The 22,659-nt window shown below is 43.5% G+C and overlaps 1 protein-coding gene across 1 annotated transcript; it reads right to left on the bottom strand.

Moving 5' to 3' along the window:
- Window positions 1–1,548: 1,548 nt before the first annotated feature.
- LOC135516994 (soluble lamin-associated protein of 75 kDa-like) lies at window positions 1,549–20,784 on the bottom strand. Its single transcript, XM_064941039.1, has 14 exons — window positions 18,741–20,784; window positions 17,463–17,599; window positions 17,277–17,376; window positions 16,911–16,996; window positions 9,845–10,016; window positions 8,510–8,689; window positions 7,974–8,096; window positions 7,493–7,590; window positions 7,123–7,165; window positions 6,855–6,966; window positions 6,400–6,550; window positions 5,943–6,110; window positions 5,512–5,706; window positions 1,549–5,400 (listed from the first exon to the last, which is right to left on the bottom strand). The coding sequence occupies exons 1-14, from the start codon at window positions 18,796–18,798 to the stop codon at window positions 4,678–4,680; spliced, it is 2,346 nt and encodes a 781-aa protein (XP_064797111.1). The 5' UTR covers window positions 18,799–20,784; the 3' UTR covers window positions 1,549–4,677.
- Between the last annotated feature and the right edge of the window lie 1,875 nt (window positions 20,785–22,659).

Here is a 22,659-nt window from a genome sequence, read left to right as displayed (position 1 = left end):
ACAGAGAGACAGGGGAAATAAAATAGGTGATAGGTAAAACAGGAACGGTGTGAGATCGGATCTTAAATTAGGGCCTCTCCTTGGTCTCTTGTCACCTGGGCACAGCAGACATTTATGATCATATAGTTGACTTGTTCATTCTTTAATAATCAAGTCTGCTTTGCCTTACACAATAGCGTCATTTTATTGCCTCAACTGATTAATGGTGCGTGCACGTGTGTGCGCGCGTGCGTGTGTGTGCGGAAGGGTGGGATAACACTCCCTATCTATTGATAGTCTCATACAGTATCCACACATAAAATAAACACATATTGAATGCCAGGGTGGATGCCTGAGGAAAGCCAAGCTAACTACACACTGGGTTTTGTTGTGTTCTGGGACCTTGGAACCACACTGGCCCCTTCTGGTTGGAGCAGGAACTACAGCTCAGACCCCCACAGAGGGTTGGGAAACACTCCTAGTCATTTACCTCCGTCAGACACACTTAGACTCAGTCAAGCAAAACAGTGGACAATAGCTACCGCTGCCTGGAAGAACTATCGGTGTTCGCTTCGAGTCAGAGAGAGCGAGCGAGGGGCCTCGGTGTCTCAATCACACACACTCCTAATATGCTATTTTTCTGTCTACTGATAACAGTATAAGAAAACATATTGATGTTACTACCATCGTGTGTGCGTGGTGAGAGAAAGACAAAAAATAAAGGAGAATGAAAGAGTGAATTTGTATACTGCATGCGTGTGCATGCGTGTGTGTGTGTGTGTATATAGAGTGGTAGGTTAAAGGGTTAAGTCCTGTCCCAGGCTGCATGCAGCTTTCCTTTGCTGTGTCAAGCCCCATTAAACCAGCTACACCACAGCAATATGGTGCTATCAATTACACACACCAGACCTGCAATGAAGAGAGGCTGGGAGAGGGGAGAAGAGCAGTCGGTGAGAGAGGCAGGAACACACAAACAGGAGAAAACAGCCACATAGAAGACCTGCAGCTTGGCTCGCACACAACCCGTACACACCAGTGGAGGCTGCTGAGGGGAGGATGGGCTCATGTCTGGAATGAAGCGAATGGCATCCAAAACACACGTGTTTGATACCATTCCACCTATTCCGCTCCAGCCAGTACCAATGAGCCAGTCCTCCCCAATTAAAAAGGTGCCACCAACCTCCTGTGGTACACACGGACATCCCTCTCGCTGCTGCACTCTAGACAGCTGACGATAAGGCTCTGCTGGGCTTATCTGATGGCAAACACACACAGGGCTGTGCTCCAGTGGGGAATAGGACAGGCTGCGGGGAGAGGAAGCAGAGTTGAGATCACTCAGAGAGATGTGGGTCCAACAGTACAGGGACAAGGCAGATCTGGAGCCATCACTCTGGCACACACTTTTTCTTTTAACACAGGCCACTCTACAAGGTTTACCTGATATACAGATACAATCAAATGATGCATGCATACGATAAAAAAAGGGGGAAAAGGTAAGTGTTTGCCAGTCTGAGATTTCACAGTCAAGCCACTCTGGCTACTAGATACACACCGAGCAAATCCAAAGTGTAATTTCAGAAAAACTTTTATTTTTATTTTTCATTAAGAAGAAGGAAATCATAAATTGAAATATGTTCTGCAAGATATAAGATGAAGAGTAGCCTGTGATAATACAGCTGAGAAACCAACAGGATTGGTCCAGTAACGTCACAAGAGGCAGATTATGTGGAAGTGACAAGATGCAGGAATGAGTTGTAATCTATTACAACTCAGTGAATTCAGGTGATTTGAAATCATACTTATTAGTTAAAAAATATCACATGTAAAACTCATTGGGGGGGGGGGGTCCCTTACAGTCAGGGACCATTAAAAAAAAAGGCACACATTTCTCTTTCTTTTGAAATAGACATCTTTCCAATTCATTTAAATGTGGATTCATCTCCTGAATTGAGACCCTGATAGTACCTGTGACTAAACATAGGTGTCAGCGGTGAAACGGTTAATATCTCCAACCACAAACCGTACATGTTACAGTGCAAACAAAATCAACAGAACACTACCCTAAAGGGCACCCTGTTCTCCCTTTGACCAGTGCCAATCGGGCTTTGTTCAAAAGCGTGCACTATATAGGGCATCATTTACCATTCAGGACAGTCTAAAGTCTATTGGTTGCGAATGAGGCCAATAAGGATGCCTGATTTAGAGTAGTACGAGGTACATTCAGGAAGGTGCAATGTTCTGAACGTTGCAAATAAGGAGCGTCTTGTACACCGGCGAACAAACCATTTCTGACGTTGCACCCGACTGAACATGGCCCCTGGGGCAAGCCAGCCTTCATTTTCGGAGAGCACCAGCACAAACCCAGTCAGACATATCTACGAAGCATGCATGTATAAAACCACCAGGCACAGAGGGAACCACAGCAGCCGAATGTGGCAGAATGTGAGTGCCACCAAGTGGTGGACTTCCATTTTCAACCCAAATCTGAAAACGCTACAACAGGGTCAAGACAGGCTATATACTATACTCGACGCTGCAGCTCAACGACACCTACTCTGTCTCCCTCTGCTGCTGCAGCATATCCAGAATACATTCCAACAGAAAACGAACAGAACTAACATGGCTGTGTAATATTCTGTACAGCAGTTTCATGGTGTCACAATGAACCTTTAAAACACTTTGGGGGAATCAGAATAGAGTAGAAACAAGACCTAATGGAACCCATCCACAAGTATAGCAGTGGTTGAAAGAACGGGTATTTCAGCAACAAGCACATGGTGAGCATCAAGAGTACAGCGTGGCATCCTCTCCTCGCCTCCTTTCCATCCCCTGCACTGATCTGGAAGTGGAGAGGTGAAAGCAAAATCCCCTGGTAGGTTTCTGCCACATTGCCTTCACTCACCCCTAGTTCTCAGACCAGTGCAGATTAAGGAGAGGAAGCCGCTCAACCAGGTGTTGTACGCTGTAGCTCCTTGTATGTGACATATCCCAGACACAGCGAACACACATCAGTCATACAAAAAATGGATATATTTCTGCCTTTTACAATAGATGTTATGAAGGCAATTTGATTAACAAGAGAAACCAAAAACTCACGTCGCCGAAAACACTATCTGTGAGACTGACATTCTGACATCAAGGTTTCCATTATAGAAACATAATTACTAGAATGGGGAGACCCTATTTCAAGTCAATGACTAATTATATACACGTCTAAGGTTTACATCAAACAGTTGCATTGACACGTTCTGCCAAGGCTAGAACAGGTTTCCTTCCATACAGAGGGAAAACACCTTTACAGTCAATGCAACTGCCTAGAACCATCTCGTAAACGCTGTGGCGCACCATCCAATCACCATCCAATCCTTTAGCACGGGTCATATTCATTAGTGCACAGCGGAGTGTTTTTTTAATCCGTTTGGTGCCTAGTGAATACGGCCCTAGTTAAGGTTCTATAGATTGACCTGTAACCATGGTACAACAATAGCCCATTTGATGCATTCTGCTTCACGTCTTTGGCTCAAAGTGCCCTCTAATAGTGAATCAACACTCAATGACGGCATACAATTCACGGAATTTGGGTTGCAACATTTCTTTCTCCCAATAGTGAAAGTTGTCATTTTACAAAATGTTTATATCAAAAATATCGATGGTACATAAATTCAGTTACTTCAAAATTCTGGTATAATCTAGTTATTGTAATATACATATTTTATCCAATTGCAATTAAAGAGGCCATGAATTATATTACAAAGTATAAATCACCATCTTAAATTATGAATGGGAAAGACAATTAGGATCTCAGAAACGTTTTATTTTATTGCTAAATTAAGATCAAATCATGTCCAAATCGATTGTTCCTATTCAAAACAGATTCTATGGATATATTCACTATAGTATCTGTGTGTACATATCGATATGCATGTGTGTGCATGTGCACGAGTACGTGCCGTGCAACCTGAAGATCATGATTTGACGTTCATTCACAGCTTTTCGAAAGGCGCATCGGAAAATATAATTTCATCACTCCAAGAGATACGATAGCTAGGTGGCGTGCACCACGGAGAAAACTGAAAGCATTCTTTGAAAGTTTCCTTCCTTAAGAGTTCCATATAGTCATAAAAAAAAGGTTTATTAGCAAAACTGGTCTTCGGAAGCTAATGGGTCTGCTGGCTTTCATTGGAACAGAACTTCAATGACTTTTTTTAGAAAATAACTCCTGCAAGAACTAAACTAAAGAGGTGCCTTTCGACCAAAACTATTTAAATATTGTAACGACTATAAATATAACAGTGGCACCTCAAGACGAGAATGGGACCAGGCTATAGGAGAACATGGAACTGGGTTTGATAGTAAAAATCTTTGAGTGACAATCATATTCAAACCACAACAGACCTGTTAAACTCAATATCAGTCAGTTCCTATAGAACAAGGCAGTAAAAACAAGATTACAAATGACATATGAATAACATTAAAAGAATTCACATTGACGAATTACAATAGCGAGTGCTGCGTTTTCCTGTACAAACACTTTTTTGGTCGTTTTCTGTAAAGATAAATGAACTACCTAAAGTAAATGCATCTAAACATCATACTGAGATAATACAAGTAAACTTTAGACCCCTTACAAACCCTAAAACCAGACAGAAAACATCACCGTGTGTGTGTGTGTGTGTGTGTTGTGCATGCCTGGTGTGTTTAGATCTTGCCATGTCGTTTCCCTCTGGCTTTATTTGGAGTCTGGACCGGTCGGCTCTTCCTTCTCAATGCCCTCTGGTCAATCACTTGTGGCTGCTCCTCTTCCTCCACCTCTTCCTCAGCCCAGCTCTTCTCTACAGCCTCTTCTTCCTCCTCCTCCTCTGTAGTTGTAGCTTTCTCCTCCTCTTCCACTGTGACCTCTGGCTGCTCCCTGTCCTGCTCGATGACCACTCTGTTCAGTCTCTTAGATTTACGTTCAGGCGCCGCCGGGCCCCTGCCCCCAACTCTCCTCCAAAGAGCCTGACCCTTGCCTCCCTCGTCGGAGCTCTCACTTCCCTCCTCGAACTCCTCTGTAGTCGTTGCATTCTCCATCTCCTCTACCCCTTTATTTTCCTCATTCGCGACCAGGACCCCTTCCTTCGCCGCCTCCTCCTCTCCTTCCTCCAGAGGCTGGTAGGACAGGTCTCCTCCCAGCACTTGGACCACCGTTTCCTGGCTACTGCTGTCCACTGCAATGACCTCCACCAATTTCTTCTTCGCCTCCGGTTCCTCCATTGCGCTCTCCTCCACCTCTTCTCTCTTTACCTCCTCTCCTTCCATGGGCGAGGGGGCCTCCTCTGGAGCGGAGGCCGGCTCTTTTACTAACGGGAGAGGAGCCACCTCCTCCACATCCTCCACCACAGCCAACCCCTCCGACGCCACAGGAGTTGCTACTACAGTGTCCTGCGCCGTAGAGGACAAAAAGAGAACAATTTGCATTTGTTAAAAACGTATTCCCAAATTCCCTTTGTACACAGTACAAATCCACTGCTTTCCCCACCTGTCCTCCCTCTACCTCCTCTGCTTCTTCCATGGGTGTAGCCTCCTCACGCACATCCCCAGAGAGTGAGGGCTCTGCTGGGGATGGTTCTGCAGGCGAGGGGCCTCCTCTGAAACAGACGCTGGATCGTCTACTAACGGGAGAGGATCCTGCTCCTCCACAGCTTCAGCCAACCCCTCTGGCGCCACAGGAGCTGCTTCTAATATGTCCTGCAGGGGACAAAAAAAGACAGGAAAAAAAGGTGCATTTGTTAAAAACTACCCAATTCCCTTTCTTAACACATACCATAGAAAGAAACATGTCCACGGTGCAAAAATTAAACTGTCCAACAATGAAAGGCTCCCATCGTCTCTCACCCGTGAACCCCTTGCTCCAATAATGGCCTCATCCCACACATTCCAACTGTCATACAAGGTTAATCCTCCTGAGGAATTGAACCACATACTTCAGCCTCGATGGACTCTTCCTCCTTTGCTGCCGCCTCCTCCACGTCTTCCTCTGTCGTTCTATTCTCCAGTACAGCCTCTCCCTCCACTCCATCCTTTACCTCCTCCCTCTGGCCATCAGTCAGTTCTCCGTTCATCTTGACTATCTGTTTTTCCCATGTCTGAATCTGTTATTCAATGTGTTTTTATGGGATAATTGAATTAAAGCCAAATCAATGCGGTCTGAAATGGGACCCTATTCACTATATAGTGCCCTACTTTTGGCCAGGGGCCATAGGGAATAGGGGGTGCCATTTGACACAACAAGTGTGACAATCTATGAGTGACTGGTTATTCTCTGACAGTAACCATAGTAACACAACACAATGATGACAATCAAAACAGAACTGCCAAATTAACCTTTGTTTTCTAACGCTGTATTCATATATTGACCCCCCCTCCCCCATATCTTCTCACCTGAGCTTTGGTCGTCGCAGTCTCCTCCTCCTCTTCCTGGGCCACAGCAGCCTCTGCCTCTCCAGACTCCTCCCCCTCTCTTCCTTCCACCTCCTCCTGTCCTCCATCCTCTACAGTCGTGTTGGTGGGCTCGGACTTTGCATCCTCCATTCTAAACGCACAATAGACCAGTGGTATTGTTATAATTTAGAGCCAAAAGGAAGCGTTCATACTTGAAAACCATATATAGGTTGGGTTACAACCTGAAAGAAAAGGTCACATGTCAGTGTTGAAAATACTATGGGTATGAGTCTTGATTGACTGATTGCCTGCCTGATGAGTAAAATAGTCACTGAATTTATGAGAATTAAGGAGCACTTCTGCCCTGGGAAAAAAAAGACTGTATACATTGAACTCTACACATTTCATTGATACTTTAATGTAGGTTTCTATTTCACTGAGACTCCTTGTCTAACCTGTTCATCTTCAGAGGCTGGCTCTCCTCCGTGGAGTCTTCTGTCTCTTCTCTGCCACGCTTTTTATGTCCGCTACTCCTGCTACGCGTTGACACGGGTGAGCCATCCAGCGCTAGAGAAAGAGTAGCCATTTTCATTCCAATGTGTAGTCACACAACAAAAAAACATTTTTTCTTCTTCTCTGTATTCAGAAAATCTCAAATTGTTCTTATTGGTTATTTATTTCAGGACTCCATGGAGATCGTAAAGACTTCTCTGAGCTACTTACCTTCTATTAACTTCAGGGGAGTATTTACCACCAAAACATCCTCCTATAAAACAAGAAATAAAGACATTTACATTTAAGTCATTTGGCAGACACTCTTATCCAGAGCAACTTACAAATTGGTGAATTCACCTTATGACCAAAATCAACTCCTCATTACTTGATTATAATGTCCCTACACTACAGAACTGAGGTTGGAAGATATTCTTAAATTATAAACAAATACATTCAAAGAGCTGTTGGAGGAGACGAGAGACTGAGGAGGAGACCCAAAGGAGAGAAAGCATAGCAAAGGAGGAGATTTTTTAAAAAGAGAGAAAGAAACAAAAGACACCAAGTTGAATTGATAAGAGATAGAGAGCCGGAGACGTACGGTGATGTCCAGAAAGTTGTCCTCCTCCATGCTGACGTCTGTGTGGTCCAGGGAGGCTGCTCGTCGGGCTCCGTTAGAAGTCACCGCGTGGCGCACCGCTTTATGGGAATCGGCACAACAATCATAAGTCAATTAGCTGCCCGTCATGTGAGTCTGACCACTGTCTGTCTGATGTCACCAAGTCCCCAGCCCACATCACAGCAGAGCTAATCTGAGTCTCCTGCCATCATCCTGCTATGGTCCCGATGGATCAACTGGGTTGTATTCAGTGAGGTCGCAGATAGAAATGGAGCTGGTTAGAAATGTGAATGAATAGAGCTGACGTCGCGATTCGCTACTCTATATGACGATCATATCGGTTCTACATTACAAATTTCTATCTGAAGGTACTGTAACTTTACATCTTCCTGAACAGGCCGTTGGTGTTAGAGCATGGTGTTGAAAGTGCATCCCTGTATGCCTCCTGCCACTGTGCCAGTACCTTTCAGTGCTAGGGCTTTCATCTTGCTGGCCACATTCTCTCTCTGGTAAGGGCCTCCCACTCCCTCTACCACCCACAGCAGATCCTGGTCAGCTGGGTACCGACACAGGTACCGGCCACACACTGCAGGTCAGGGAGAGATGACACACTGATTGACCGGTTTATTGTGGGGACGGAAAGTTGTATAGCTCTAGAGTGTAGTGGAGAAATACTACCACCCTTTATACCTGTTTAGAGAGGAACTACTACCATCACCCTTTATACCCGTTTAGAGAGAGACTACCACCACCCTGTATACCTGTTTAGAGAGAGACTAATACAACCCTTTATACCTGTTTAGAGAAAGAGTAATACTACTATCCTTTATACCTGTTTAGAGAGAGACTAATACCACCCTTTATACCTGGTTAGAGAGAGAGAGTAATACATGTTTAGAGAGTACAACTACTACCACCAACCTTTATACATGGTTATAGAAAGAGAATACTACGACCCTTTATAGACAGTTAGAGAAAGAGAGTACTACTACTACCAACCTTTATACATGGTTAGAGAGAGAGGGTACTTCAGGCCAAGCTGGTTGTCTTTGAAAGAGTCCACAAAGTCCTCCAGCATCTGCAGGCCATGGCCGTTTCCACGGTGACACTTCCTGACAAATATGGAGTCCATGACAGGAAGCTGGTAGCGCTGGGTCACAAAGTTATTACACAAGCTGTCTGGAGAGTGAGAGGTAGAGAGAGATTTACTGTTAGTTCATGTCTGTAAGGTATGCTATAATTGATTGATACATTATTGATTGTCATATAAAAACACAGGATGATAAAACGAGACATTGCAAGAGATCAAAACTGAAGTCTGTACTTGCTCAAAAAGCTGGGATCTTTTAATGTTGACTGTAATATACTGACACGGTTTTACAAATCTTTTATTGAGAGTATTTTAACTTGTTGTATTGTTTGGTAATGCCACTGTCAGCCAGAGAAACATGCTGAGAAGGATTGTCACCACAGCAAGCAAAGTACTTGGAGTCAAACAGACAGGCCTGGATGAGAGTTAAGGTCAGGGCCCTCCGCAAGGCTCACAAAATCAGACCCAAGCCACCCCATGTACCCGAACTTTGAACTCCTCCACTTGGCAGGAAAAACAGAACTAAATTATTTGTGCCAGGTGTGATATCCCTCCTAAATAGCTTGGGCTAAAATGTTCCTATCGACCCAGGAAGGCCAGCAGGCTCGTCTCTTTTTATTGGTATTAAACTGTTATGGAAGTTGTGTTAACACATTTGTTTTGCATTTAAAACGTGTATATGACACTGCAACAGAATATTGTCCCCATGGGGACAATAAAGTCAGTAAAGTGAAGTCTGGATTCTTAATACACTGCTGGAACACTTCTCCGATTAGAGAACATTAAAGTCAAACAAAAGTGGAAAAACATCTTCTGGCGATCTGCCCGTCTCAATGTGGATCTAATGAAAACGTTGGACAAATTAATTCCAGCTCATCGGTTGTACTACGATGTCCTGCTCTGCAGTGGTCCTGTGTCTTCACTGAGCAACACTTAAAAACAGTTTTTAAAAACACAGGGAACGATACTTTGTACCAATAATACTGAACATTGTGATGGGTTCTGACTTATAATAAAAAAAACAGAACAATTTAAACTATGTGCAACTATATTTCTGGTATAGTATAAAGTCTATATCTTGGCCATTACAGAAATCATCTTCAGGAGGTTGAAGCTAACCAATAGCCTTGTGTAAGTTGGGGATACAGTCCAGTCTCCACTAACTAGCTAACGTCACCGATCAAATAAGAGAGGTTTTGGTTTAAACAAAAACTTGACAGTTTGACCAGACAGAGACCGCTCACCTTTGGGTTTGACTGAGTAGAACCCGACAGCGTTTCCGTCCTTCCAGAGGAGCTTGGCGAAGTCGTGCTGGCCGTGGCACAGGAAGGGCACCTCGGGTGTGTCCATCTCACCCACGCGGTACACGATACGGTTCAGAATGTACAGGACGAGCCGCTCACCAAGACTCCTCACCTGGGGTGGGGACAGAGAGACACTTAACAAAAAAGGTAGCACACACACACACACACACACACACACACACACCTCCCCAGGAGTTTAACAGCAACAATGCACAAGCCTCACTACTCAATCTACATACACTGTAGTAGGACAAGATTCAGAAGGGACTTGGTTCAGTACATGGCATTATCGTCTTTAACCTCTCACTAAAATGGTTGTGACAGTATGTACTGCTCCGTAGCTCTGCTAACCCCTTGTAAACATAGAAATAACTTAACTGTAGGGTTTAAATCATAGCCCTGAACAGTGTACTGCTCCTAGTTTCAAATGTGTGTGTGTGTGTATATGTGTGTGTCTCTCTCCCCCTCGCTCTCTCTTAGGGTTAAGACAGCATCGTCTATCGAGGATGATTGACAGGCATTGTCGACGGTGACGACATCGTGATGTGACATAGATAGTTGCCAGTCATGTTCAAATAGGCTAGGCTAAGTAAATAGCGGAGTTGGGCAGTGCACAGCAGGGCCATGTTGAGGCCTATTCCTTTGCAATATCCTACATAACATTTAAATATATATATATATATTCTAAACCATTTACAGAATGCACACGAACAATGTAGACGGAGAGAGATTCACCAATGCGGAACAAAATGTCAAGTCAGGATTTTTTTCTTCTTCTCCCTTGACTATCGGAGTTTCTGGGCCTAAAAGCCAAAGACATTATGTTATTTTGTATAGCAGACACACACACACACACACGGTCTAATTGTTATTAAAGCCTACCTTCCTCTTTTCTCTCCATTTGATAGGAGGATGACTTGACATATCAAGCTTCTCTTTCAGGTTATGCACCCTGGATTTCTCCAATCTATTTCATGATTAAACAATTACGTTAATCTAACAGAATTTAAAATAGTCTAAAAGTTCGGTTGTTTTTGAATGACCTTTAACATGGTAGGCCCGAGGTAATAACGAGCAAGATAGAAAAAAAAAACTAGTAGTTCGAACAAACCTTACAGTTGAGCAAAGCTCAGGCTTTTATGAGACAAGAAAATCCTCTGTGCCGTTACGACACCAAAACGGCCAAAAGCATAGACTAATCCTACTGAAGTATCATAAGAGACGAGATAGTTCTGAATATTTCCCATATATTACAAAAATGTCAAATGTTTAAGTTTAAAAAAATAAATAAAAATTGGTCTGGCCACATTGTCTAATGGCCGATTTTATAAGTATAGAATCACGCTAGAACAGTTGATTTTGCCCAACCCTAGTGTGTGTGTGTGCACGCACACTGTGTTTCTCCATTGTTCCATGCTAATCATAACAAGTTGCAGGGTAAAGCCAGGCAGCGAGCCATGAGTTTGTTCTGACTGGTGTCTTTGTGCTCGGTCCTCTACACAAACACACCAGAAATGCAGTGCTTGGCATTCTGTCCAAAACAACGTTATTATGCATCTGATGGGCTAGATAAACATGCCAAGGGTAATGTGTGTGTGTCATCCATCATGTTGTTGTAGTATCCTGTGTAGGGCTGAACCCAAGTACAGTCGTGGCCAAAAGTTGAGAATGACACAAATATTAATTTTCAAAGTCTGCTGCCTCAGTTTGTATGATGGCAATTTGCATATACTCCAGAATGTTATGAAGAGTGATGAGATTAATTGCAATTAATTGCAAAGTCCCTCTTTGCCATGTAAATGAACTGAATCCTCAAAAAAAAATTCCACTGCATTTCAGCCCTGCCACAAAAGACATCTTGTCAGGTGTGCGTGTTGACGAGAACAAGGCTGGAGATCATTGTCATGCTGATTGAGTTCGAATAACAGACTGGACGCTTCAAAAGGAGAGCGGTGCTTGGAATCCTTCTTCCTCTGTCAACCATGGTTACCTGCAAGGAAACACGTGCAGTCAGCATAGCTTTGCAGAAAAAGGGCTTCACAGGCAAGGATATTGATGCCAGTAAGATTGCACCTAAGTCAACTATTTAACAGATCATCAAGAACGTCAAGGAGAGTGGTTAAATTGTTGTGAAGAAGGCTTCGGGGTGACCACAAAAGTCCAGCAAGCGCCAGGACCGTCTCCTAAAGTTGATTCAGGATTGGGGCACCACCAAAACAGGGCTTGCTCAGGAATGGCAGCAGGCAGGTGTGAGTGCATCTGCACACACAGTGAGTTGAAGACTGAGAATGGCCTGGTGTCAAGAAGGGCAGCAAAAAAAGCCACTTCTCTCCAGGAAAAACATCAGGGACAGACTGATATTCTGCAAAAGGTACAGGGATTGGACTGCTGAGGACTGGGGAAAAGTAATTTTCTCTGATGAATCCCCTTTCCGATTGTTTGCGGCATCCGGAAAATAGCTTGTCCAGAGAAGACAAGGAGAGCGCTACCATCAGTCCTGTGTCATGCCAACAGTAAAGCATCCTGAGACCATTCATGTGTGGGGTTGCTTCTCTGCCAAGGGAGTGGGCTCACTCACAATTTTGCTAAAGAACACAGCCATGAACAAAGAATGGTACCAACACATCCTGTCATAGTTGAAGTGTACCTATGATGAAAATTACAGACCTCTCATCTTTTTAAGTGGGAGAACTTGCACAGTTGGTGGCTGACTAAATACTTTTTTGCCCCACTGTATGCCAGGAATTGTGAAACTTAGTTGAAATGTATTTGGCTAAATTGAATTGTATTTGGCTAAGGTGTATGTAAACCTTTGACTTCAACTGTGTGTGTGTGTGTGTGTGTGTGTGTGTGTGTACACACACAGAAGTCAGAAGTTTACATACACCTTAGCCAAATACAATTCAATTTAGCCAAATACATTTCAACTAAGTTTCACAATTCCTGGCATTTAATCCTAGTACAAATTCCTTGTCTTATGTTAGTTAGGATCACCACGTTATTTTAAGAATGTGAAATGTCAGAATAATAGTAGAGAATGATTTAATTTCAGCTTTTACTTCTTTCATCACATTCCCAGGAGGTAATAAGTTTACATACACTCAATTAGTATTTGGTAGCATTGCCTTTAAATTGTTTAACTTGGGTCAAATGTAGCCTTCCACAAGCTTCCCACAATAAGTTGGGTGAATTTTGGCCCGTTCCTCCTGATTGAGCTGGTGTAACGGAGTCAGGTTTGTCGGCCTCCTTGCTCGCACAAGCTTTTTCAGTTCTGCCCACAAATGTTCTATAGGATTGAGGTCAGGGCTTTGTAATGGCCACTTCAATACCTTGACTTTGTTGTTCTTAAGCAATTTTGCCACAACTTTGCAAGTATGCTTGGGGTCATTGTCCATTTGGAAGACCCATTTGCGACCGAGCTTTAACTACCTGAGATGTTGCTTCAATATATCCACACACAATTTTCCTCCCTCATAATGCCATCTATTTTGTGAAGTGCACCATTCCCTCCTGCAGCAAAGCACCACCATAACATGATGCTGCCACTACCGTGCGTCACAGTTGGGATGGTGTTATTCAGCTTGCAAGCCTCCCCCTTTTTACTCCAAATGTAACGATGTTCATTATGGCCAATCAGTTCTGTTTTTGTTTCATCAGACCAGAGGACATTTCTCCAAAAAGTACGATCTTTGTCCCCATGTGCAGTTGCAAACCGTAGTCTGGCTTTTTGTAATGGTGGTTTTGGTGCAGTGGCTTCTTCCTTGCTGAGCGGCCTTTCAGGTTATGTCCATATAGGACTCGTTTTACTGTGGCTATAGATACTTTTGTACCCTCCAGCATCTTCTCAAGGTCCTTTGATGTTGTTCTGGGATTGATTTGCACTTTTCGCACCAAAGTACGTTCATCTCTAGGAGACCGAACACGTCTCCTTCCTAAGCGGTATGACGACTGCCTGATCCCATGGTGTTTATACGTGCGTATTATTGTTTGTACAAATGAACGTGGTACTTTCAGGCATTTGGAAATCGCTCCCAGGGATGAATCTTGTGGAGGTCTACATTTTATTTTCTGAGGTCTTGGCTGATTTATTTTGATTTTTCCCATGATGTTAAGCAAAGTTTGAAGGTAGGCCTTGAAATACATCCACAGGTACACCTCCAATTGACTCAAATGGATGTCAATTAGCTTATCAAAAGCTTCTAAAGACATGACATAATTTTCTGGAATTTTCTAAGCTGTTTAAAGGCACAGTCAACTTAGTGTATGTACACTTCTGACCTACTTGAAATGTAATAGTGAATTATTAAGTGAAATAATCTGTCTGGAAACAATTGTTGGAAAAATTACTTGTGCCATGCACAAAGTAGATGTCCTAACCGACTTGCCAAAGCTATAGTTTGTTAACAAGAGATGTGTGGAGTGGTTGAAAAACGATTTTTAATGTAAACATCCGACTTCAACTGTACACACACTACCAGTCAAAAGTTCGGACACCTACTCATTCAAGGGTTTCTTTATTTTTACTATTTTCTACATTGTAGAATAATAGAGAAGACATCAAAAATATGAACACACATATGGATTCACGTAGTAACAAAAAAAAAGGGTTAAACAAATTAAAAATATATATTTTAGATTCTTCAAAGTAGCCACCCTTTACCTTGACAGCTTTACACACTATTTGCATTCTCTCAACCAGCCTCATGAGGTAGTCACCTGGAATACATTTCAATTAAAACTGTGCCTTGTTAAAATGTTCACTGCACCTCAGATTGCTTCCCAAATAAATGCATCAGAGTTCAAGTAACAGACATTTTTCAACAAACTGTTCAGAGGAGACATGAATCAAGCCTTCATGGTCGAATTTCTGCAAAGAAACCTTGACTAAAAAGGAACCAATAATAAGAGACTTGCTTGAGCAAAGAAACGAGCAATGGAAATTAGACCGGTGAAAATCTGTCCTTTGGTCTGATGAGTCCAAATTTGAGATTTTTGGTTCCAACCGCTCAGACTTAAAATTGAGATCAGATGCATCTGGTTTCCATTGATCATGCTTGAGATGTTTCTTCAACTTGCTCGGAGTCCACCTGTAGTAAATTCAATTGATTGGACATGATTTGGAAAGACATGTCTATATTAGGTCCTACAGTTGACAGTGCACGTCAGAGCAAAAACCAAGCCATGAGGTCAAAGGAATAGTCCGTAGAGCTCCGAGAGGAGATTGTTTCGAGGCATAAATCTGGATAAGGGTACAAAAACATTTCTGCAGCATTGAATGTCCACATAAACAGTGGCCCCCCATCATTCTTAAATGGAAGTATTTTAAAACCACCAGGACTCTTCTCAGAGCTGGCCGTCCGGACAAACTAAGCAATCGGGGGAGAAGGGTCTTGGTCAGGGAGGTGACCAAGACCCCGATGATCACTGACAGAGCTCCAGAGTTACTCTGTGGAGATGGTTGTCCTTCTGGAAGGTTTGCCCATTTGTAGCACTCTACCAATCAGGCCTTTATGGTAGAGGTCAGACAAAAGCCACTCCTCAGTAAAAAAGACATGACAGCCCGCTTGGAGTTTGCCAAGAGACACCTAAAGGACTCAGACCATGAGAAATAAGATGATGTGGTCTCATGAAACCAAGATTGAACTCTTTGGCCTGAATGGCCAGTTTCACATCTGGAGGAAACCTTTCACCATCCCTACAGTGAAGCATGGTGGCGGCAGCATCATGCCGTGGGGTTGTTTTCAGCGGCAGGGACTGGGAGACTAGTCAGGATCGAGGGAAAGATGAACAGAGCAAAGTACAGAGAGATCCTTGATGAATACCTGCACCAGAGCACTCAGGACATCAGACTGGGGCATAGGTCCACCTTCCAACAGGACAACGACCATAAGCACACAGCAAAGACAATGCAGGAGTGGCTTTGGGGCCAGCCAGAGCCCGGACCTGAACCCAATCAAACCTCTCTGAAGAGACCTGAAAATAGCTGTACAGCAACACTCCCCATCCAACCTGACAGAGCTTGAGAGGATCTGCAGAGAAGAATGTGAGAAACTCCCCAAATACAGGTGTTCCTAGCTTGTAGTGTCATACCCAAGAAGACTAAAGGCTGTAATCGCTGCAAAAAGGTGCATATAAAAAATTACTGAGTAAAGGGTCTGAATACTTAAATTTGATATTTTATGGGGCAAACATTTCTAAAAACCTGTTTTTGGCTTGTCATTATGGGATATCGTGTGTACAAGGATGAGCAAAAAAACAACAATGTTATCCATTTTAGAATAAGACTAACGTAAGAAAATGTGGAAGAGGTCAAGGGGCCTGAATACCTTCCGAATGCACTGTACGACCTATGTCAATTTAGTCATCGTCTTTTGTTTGGAGCGCTCCTGTCAATTAATTAACAACGCGCGCATAATTATGGTTAGAATTAAGCCTATAGGCTACCTGGCCTGCATATCAAATGTGATTATTGGGGATCTGATAGTATTTTGAATTGGTTTAACGCACCACCACTAATGAGCTGTGGTAATGTTTTCTTCCCATCAAACAGCAAGCAAACTAAGTCTGTTTTACATCCATTGAGAATAACAATAGTTCCTCAATGTGTTTGAAAAATCTTTCCAGTGCTCTCCTTTTCCATAACCACCCAGCGTGAAAGGGAAAAATGTCATGCTCCGATTCAGTGGAAACATCATTAAAAAAAGACCTACCTGATGATTTCTTATCCCTTGCGCAAATAGCCTACAGCTGTGTCTGGCACAGGAAACGGAGTTTTGTTATTTAGACCAATTGATTGGACAGACGACTTTCGGTCGACCAAGGTTGTTTTTTTTGGGGGGGGGCAGCCCTAATCCTGTGTGTCCTCTCATATTGTGTCAGATTCAGAGCTTTTCCTTACACCAGACATAACCAATATCCTACCTCAACAGAGTGTGTTTGTGTGTTTCAATGTGCTAGCTTTACATTAACCTTGTGTTGTAGTGTGTGTGTGTGTGTGTGTGTGTACCTTGACCAGGCCAGTTCTGGAGGGGTCGGAGGTTCTGAGGATGTCCTCTACTGACCACCACTGTCCTGCCAGGTACAGAGCTACCGCTGGAGACATTGAGAATAGAGTTCGATGAGTATGACATATGGTTAGAATCCAAACTTACGCTGTCGGAAATATAAACCCCCAGGCCATAACCTAAACTCTAGTAGATCTAAATGGATCGGCTGTGTGCATGCTGGTCGTTTCAAACAAAATAGCTTACACCTACAGTATCTATGTGGTGGAAACTATCAGCTTACACTGACTGTGTCAAAGGATAGGGACAGGGGGGCTCGGGATGGGTTTTCAGACTGTGCTGAGGTTGTGTAAAAGTGTTGTGTGTACCTGTGAGCTGATCATCTGGGGAGAACAGGGCCATAACCTTGTGCTTCAGGTCTCCTCCATAGATGGGAACAAAACCAACGTTACACAGACTGATACTGATCTGAGAGGGAGAGAGAGAGAGAGAGAGAGAGAGAAAGTGTGACATGGTGTTAGAGTTGACTAAACTAACAGTGTGTGTGTGTGTACCTTTCTGTGGCTGGGCAGGGTAAAGCTCTCGGTCTTGTCGGGGCTGACATATCGTAGCTGGGTCATGTAGCCCTCTGCTGCCTGCTCCACCTCCTCTTGCCTCACTGAATCCAACACGTCCACAGGGAACTCCATCCCTACAGGGCAAAGGTAAGGAGTCACAGGTCAGAGGGTCACTCATGCCAAATAAAATATATAATGTCTGGTCCCATTGATGAAAACACTGGGAACTGATTATTTTAAAACAAGCCTAACTTTACATCTGCATTCTGTCTTCCCCTAGGCCCAACGTAAAACCACCTTCTCCTCATATCCAAAACAAACCAAAATGGAGTCGCACAATGTATAAAGTGCTGAAATACTAACTCTGTGACTCAGTCATCAGACAAGGCCTGCACAATAAAAGCCATGCTATTCTGATGTTACCATGACATCAACAATTGTTATTTTATTCGTCACATGCATCGTAAACGGGTGTAGACTAACAGTGAAATGCTTACTTCAGTGACACACTTCCAATGCTGCCCTCCCTTGAAGGACGAAACATCCCCACCTATAAAACACTTATGTATAGAGCCCTCAACATGGACAACAATAGAGAACAGGCTACTTCCATCTGGCCACTACACAACCAACCACATGCACACTGAAGAGGATGGGAAGAAAAACGCTGACATTTTGTCAGCAAATTAATCGTACTGTTTATAGTATTTAGAAATTACAGTCACCACGGTCTCATTGCAGAAAGGTCCCTCACATGATAATTATTAATATGAAGGAGATCAAGACAATGTTATAGATGAATAGTCAGCTATTGAATTAAGGGACAAACAAAAGAACATTCAAATAATCAGATATGGAAATTGAAAACAAAAGGGTCCATTGTGCTAAATGTTATGAGGCAATACTTTCCCTTCAGGATAAGTTAGATATTACTGCACAGTATGTTTTACGAGCAAAAGAGAGAGGGTGTGTGTGTGTGCTTTCTACCGATGCTGGTTCACCGGTTTCTTATTAGACACTGGAAGGACCACGTCCCCGGAGGAGACTTTACAGTGGGACTCGGGGCCTGTTCCGTGAGCCGAAGCAGGCAGACACACACACGCACACACTAATGAAAACCAGTTCATGTCTTCTGTGATGCTGGCCTGTTGCCAGTTTACAGACTGACCTCTCACACACTGTCACAACTCGGACACACGCACACACACCAGAGAGACACGTGCAGAAACAACCACACAAATTAGTGTACAGGAAAACACTCTCGGGTGCACGTACAGGAGTCTACACACACAGGTTCCGCCCGTCCCAGAGAGTTGGCAGTAGTCCCGGCCATCCTGAGATGTTCTGTGACTGTCTGTCACCCCCGATCTGCGTCAGCCTCACACCACCAGGACGACACAGAGAAACGACAGAAAAAGAGGACAGAAGACTGAGAACTAAAAGGAGTGGTCACACAACCAACAGGCTACTATAACCCCCATTGACACACTTTTTGTTGCCTGAGTCGGGTTTCCCCCCCCCCCCACAAATTCCATTTAGTTTTTCCTGGTTTTTGTTTCCCCCAGTTTTTTTTCAGGTTCAGTCAACAAATATCACTGCCGCTAGACACCTAATTGACCTGAAGGCTTTCATACCTTAAGGGAACATTGACATTCGCCATATGGTTAGTGAGAAAGTCCATATTGCAAATGTACGGTCCCTTACTAGATGTCCGAAAACATTTGTAAAATTTGCGGACGGCGTCGGGCCGTGCGGCAGGGCCGGATCTACCAGGAAGTCAAACGAACTCTCTCGGGCATTCGGTTTCCGTTTTATAAAAATAGTAATTTTCCCGCTGTCCCGATAAATCCCACAAGAGGGCAAATGGAATCATATTGCAAATGTACAAAACATCACGAATCACGACGTGGCCTTATCTCCAAAACGGAAAAGACTTTGAAGACGAAACTTGGTGAGCCTAGGTTTGGCATAATGGGCAGTTGGCCCCGAACAAGATGGTGTCTCAACGGAGTTATGGCCATTTTCTGGGATTAAAGGTCCAAAATGAAAATAGAGCAATAATTTTTCCGCTTCACGTCAAAGTCAAGGAGCCGCCGGTGTCAATAAAAAAAAGAACCAGCCATATATCTATCGTCATTTAAGAGAAATCGTACAATGTCAAATTGGTGATGTTCAAAAATAGTTTTTTAATTTTTTAAAACAGTTACAGATCCAGTTGCATCGTGTTCATAGGAATCTTTTAAAGTGTGCTTCGGAGCTCTGCAAGATTTCTGTGATTTTCTTAAACACACACTCACTAAACCCTCTGTAAATAAGTCAGTTCTTAACATAGATTTAACTCAAAATTCTATAATTGCCTACCCCAAGGAGGATGTGTTTTCACTTTCAGCTTCCTGTGTAAACCGGAAGTGCCTTAAAATGGTGTCATGGGTGCTGTTTCCAAGGGTTAAACGTCATGCGTGATTAGGCAATCCCCATGAACTGTAAGTCAGTCATTTCTCCCAACAGATGTCAAAGAAAAGCTCTCACTCACACACACACACACACAGCAAGGACGGAGTGACAAAGTGCGGTGCTTAAAGACACACAGAGCCTGCAATGGCATTTCCATATTCTCTAGGCCGTGCAGAGTTCAACGAGATGCCCCCCGCATGACCGTAGCTCGCTCTGAGTGCAGCGACCGTGAAAAAAAGTAGGCCCAAAATGAAGCCTGGCCTTAAATGGTCATTTGCTTTTGGGTGACAGTGAGAGAACAGTTTGGGTGAGAAGCACAATTCGACCTCAGGATCGTACCTGAGGTCCTCCCGATCTGTGCAAGCCTAACCTTGACTGTGTGGCATTAACCCTTAACAGTAAAACAGGGGTTTTTGATCTCACAGATTACAATGACATCTCTCCCCATAGGAATACATTGCCTGCTCCTCTAAAGTCAATCTGAAGCCTATGTGGGTTATGAATGCCTTATGAACCAGTCTTCGATGACAGTCCATCAGGCCACTATGAGGTCTACCTGTGTTGATTCTAAGCTTCCTGGACCAACCGGAAGTGGTTAAACATCACCCTAAACGTGTGTATCCATACCCTACCTGCAGTTTGATAGAAATAGTGCATTCAACCCTGTGTAAATCAGTCAGTTCTTCACGTAAAGACTTAAAACTCAGGATTCTGTAAAAACATACCACAATGAGGATATGTGTTTACTTATAGCTTCCTGTGCCAACCGGAAGTGCCATAATTGGTGTCACAAGGGTTAAAAAAGTCAGATCTTTCCAAAACTTCATGTGTGTGATTAGGCAACCCCATGAACTGTAAATCAGTAATTTCTCCCATAAAATTTCAAAGAAAAACTAAATCACACACACACACACACACACACACACAGCTTGGAAGGAGGGACACATTGGGGTGCGTAGAGACATACACTGCCTGCATTAGTTAACCTTGTTCAAACTATTAAAGAACCGTCAGACCTAGAGTTCTGAAACCTGTTCTAGACCTCAGGTCGATGGTGCGTGGTGAGTTACGTGGCTCTAGAAGGTTCTCGGACCGAGAAACAGCCTCGTACATTTGCAATAACTTCAATTCATTTTTGCATCACGAAAATGATGACATTTAGAAATGTCTCAGAGTCGCAAGACTAGGTGCATTGCGACTGTCTCGGCCCATATAGATGGACCAACGTTTCTGTCCGATAGCTCATTCAAGGACCCCGTAGCAAGGCATGGAAAATAGGGGATTTTCAGCACCAATTAGGGTCTTGCTCGGGCACCAAATGACCTATCGAGCCGAAACTTGGGAGTCCGGGTCGCCTCAGCTAGGCCTACACATAACATCAGAACTGGGCCCGCAACGAGAACGGAACTACGCGTTTCACGTTTTTATTATGGTTTGAACAGAAGGCGTTGTGAATTTTGGGCCAGCTCTGAAGTATGTGATAGTTGGCTACTAAACGAGTAAGAAAAAGTGGGTTTGGTGTCAGTTTGGTGTCAGAATGATATCTAATTGACTGATGGACAGTGACTTGCTAGGTGACTCTTGTCCATTTGTAATATGTTTAAACAGTGAGGTACCGTCACCAAATGGACATGATGAAATCAACACAACGAGTGATGGAAAGGAACAACTATCACTGCCCGGCCATCCTGTGTTCATCAGACCAGTCAATTTTGCATTTCTGCAGGATTTTTGAGCATGTCAAATTTCTTATGGCATTTGGCCCCAAAAAAAGTGACTTTTGACTTCCTATGAAAATGGAAAAAACACATGCCTTATGCGCAAGTAAAAATAAAAATGATAATAAAATTCAACAAAAGTATATTCATACAGTTTACATGTGTAATTCTCTGACACCAGAGATTCTGGGTTTGAGCCCAGGCTCTGTCGCAGCCGGCCGCAACCGGGAAGCCCATGAGGCGGTGCACAATTGGCCCAGTATCTTCCGGGTTAGGTAGGGTTTGGCCGGCAGGGATATCCTTTCTCATCGCGCGCTAGCGACTCCTGTGGCGGGCCGGGCGCAGTGCACGCTGACCAGGTCGCCAAGTGTACAGTGTTTCCGACACATTGGTGCGGCTGGCTTCCGGGTTGGATGTGCATTGTGTCAAGAAGCAGTGCGGCTTGGTTGGGTTGTGTTTCGGAGGACACATGGCTCTCGACCTTCGCCTCCCGAGTCCGTACAGGAGTTGCAGCGATGAGACAAGACTAACTACTACCAATTGGATACCATAAAATTGGGGAGAAAAAAGGGGTAAAATTAAATTTAAAAAAAAAAATGGGTAAAAAAAAATAAAAGCAGTCATTGAATATCCCTTTGAGCATGGTGAAGTTATTAATTACACTTTGGATGGTGTATCAATACAACCAGTATTGATACAGGTGTCCTTCCTAACTCAGTTGATGTAGAGGAAGGAAAATGCACAGGGATTTCACTGAATGAGGCAAACGGTGATTTGAAACCAGTTAGAGTTAAATGGCTGTGATAGAAGAAAACTGAGGATGGATTAACATTGTAGTTACTCCACAAATACTAACCTAAACGGACAGGGTGAAAAGAAGGAAGCCTGAACAGAACACAAATATTCCAAAATATGCACTAACAGCACTAAAGTGATAAGTAACTTTTTTTGCAGTAACTTTGTCATGAATACAAAGCATTATGTTTGGGGCAAATCCAACACGCCACCGAGTACCACGCCCC

The sequence above is a fragment of the Oncorhynchus masou genome, chromosome 28, assembly GCF_036934945.1.
Source record: "Oncorhynchus masou masou isolate Uvic2021 chromosome 28, UVic_Omas_1.1, whole genome shotgun sequence".
NCBI classification, from domain to species: Eukaryota; Metazoa; Chordata; class Actinopteri; order Salmoniformes; family Salmonidae; genus Oncorhynchus; species Oncorhynchus masou.
This window is presented reverse-complemented; position numbering and strand designations above follow the sequence as displayed.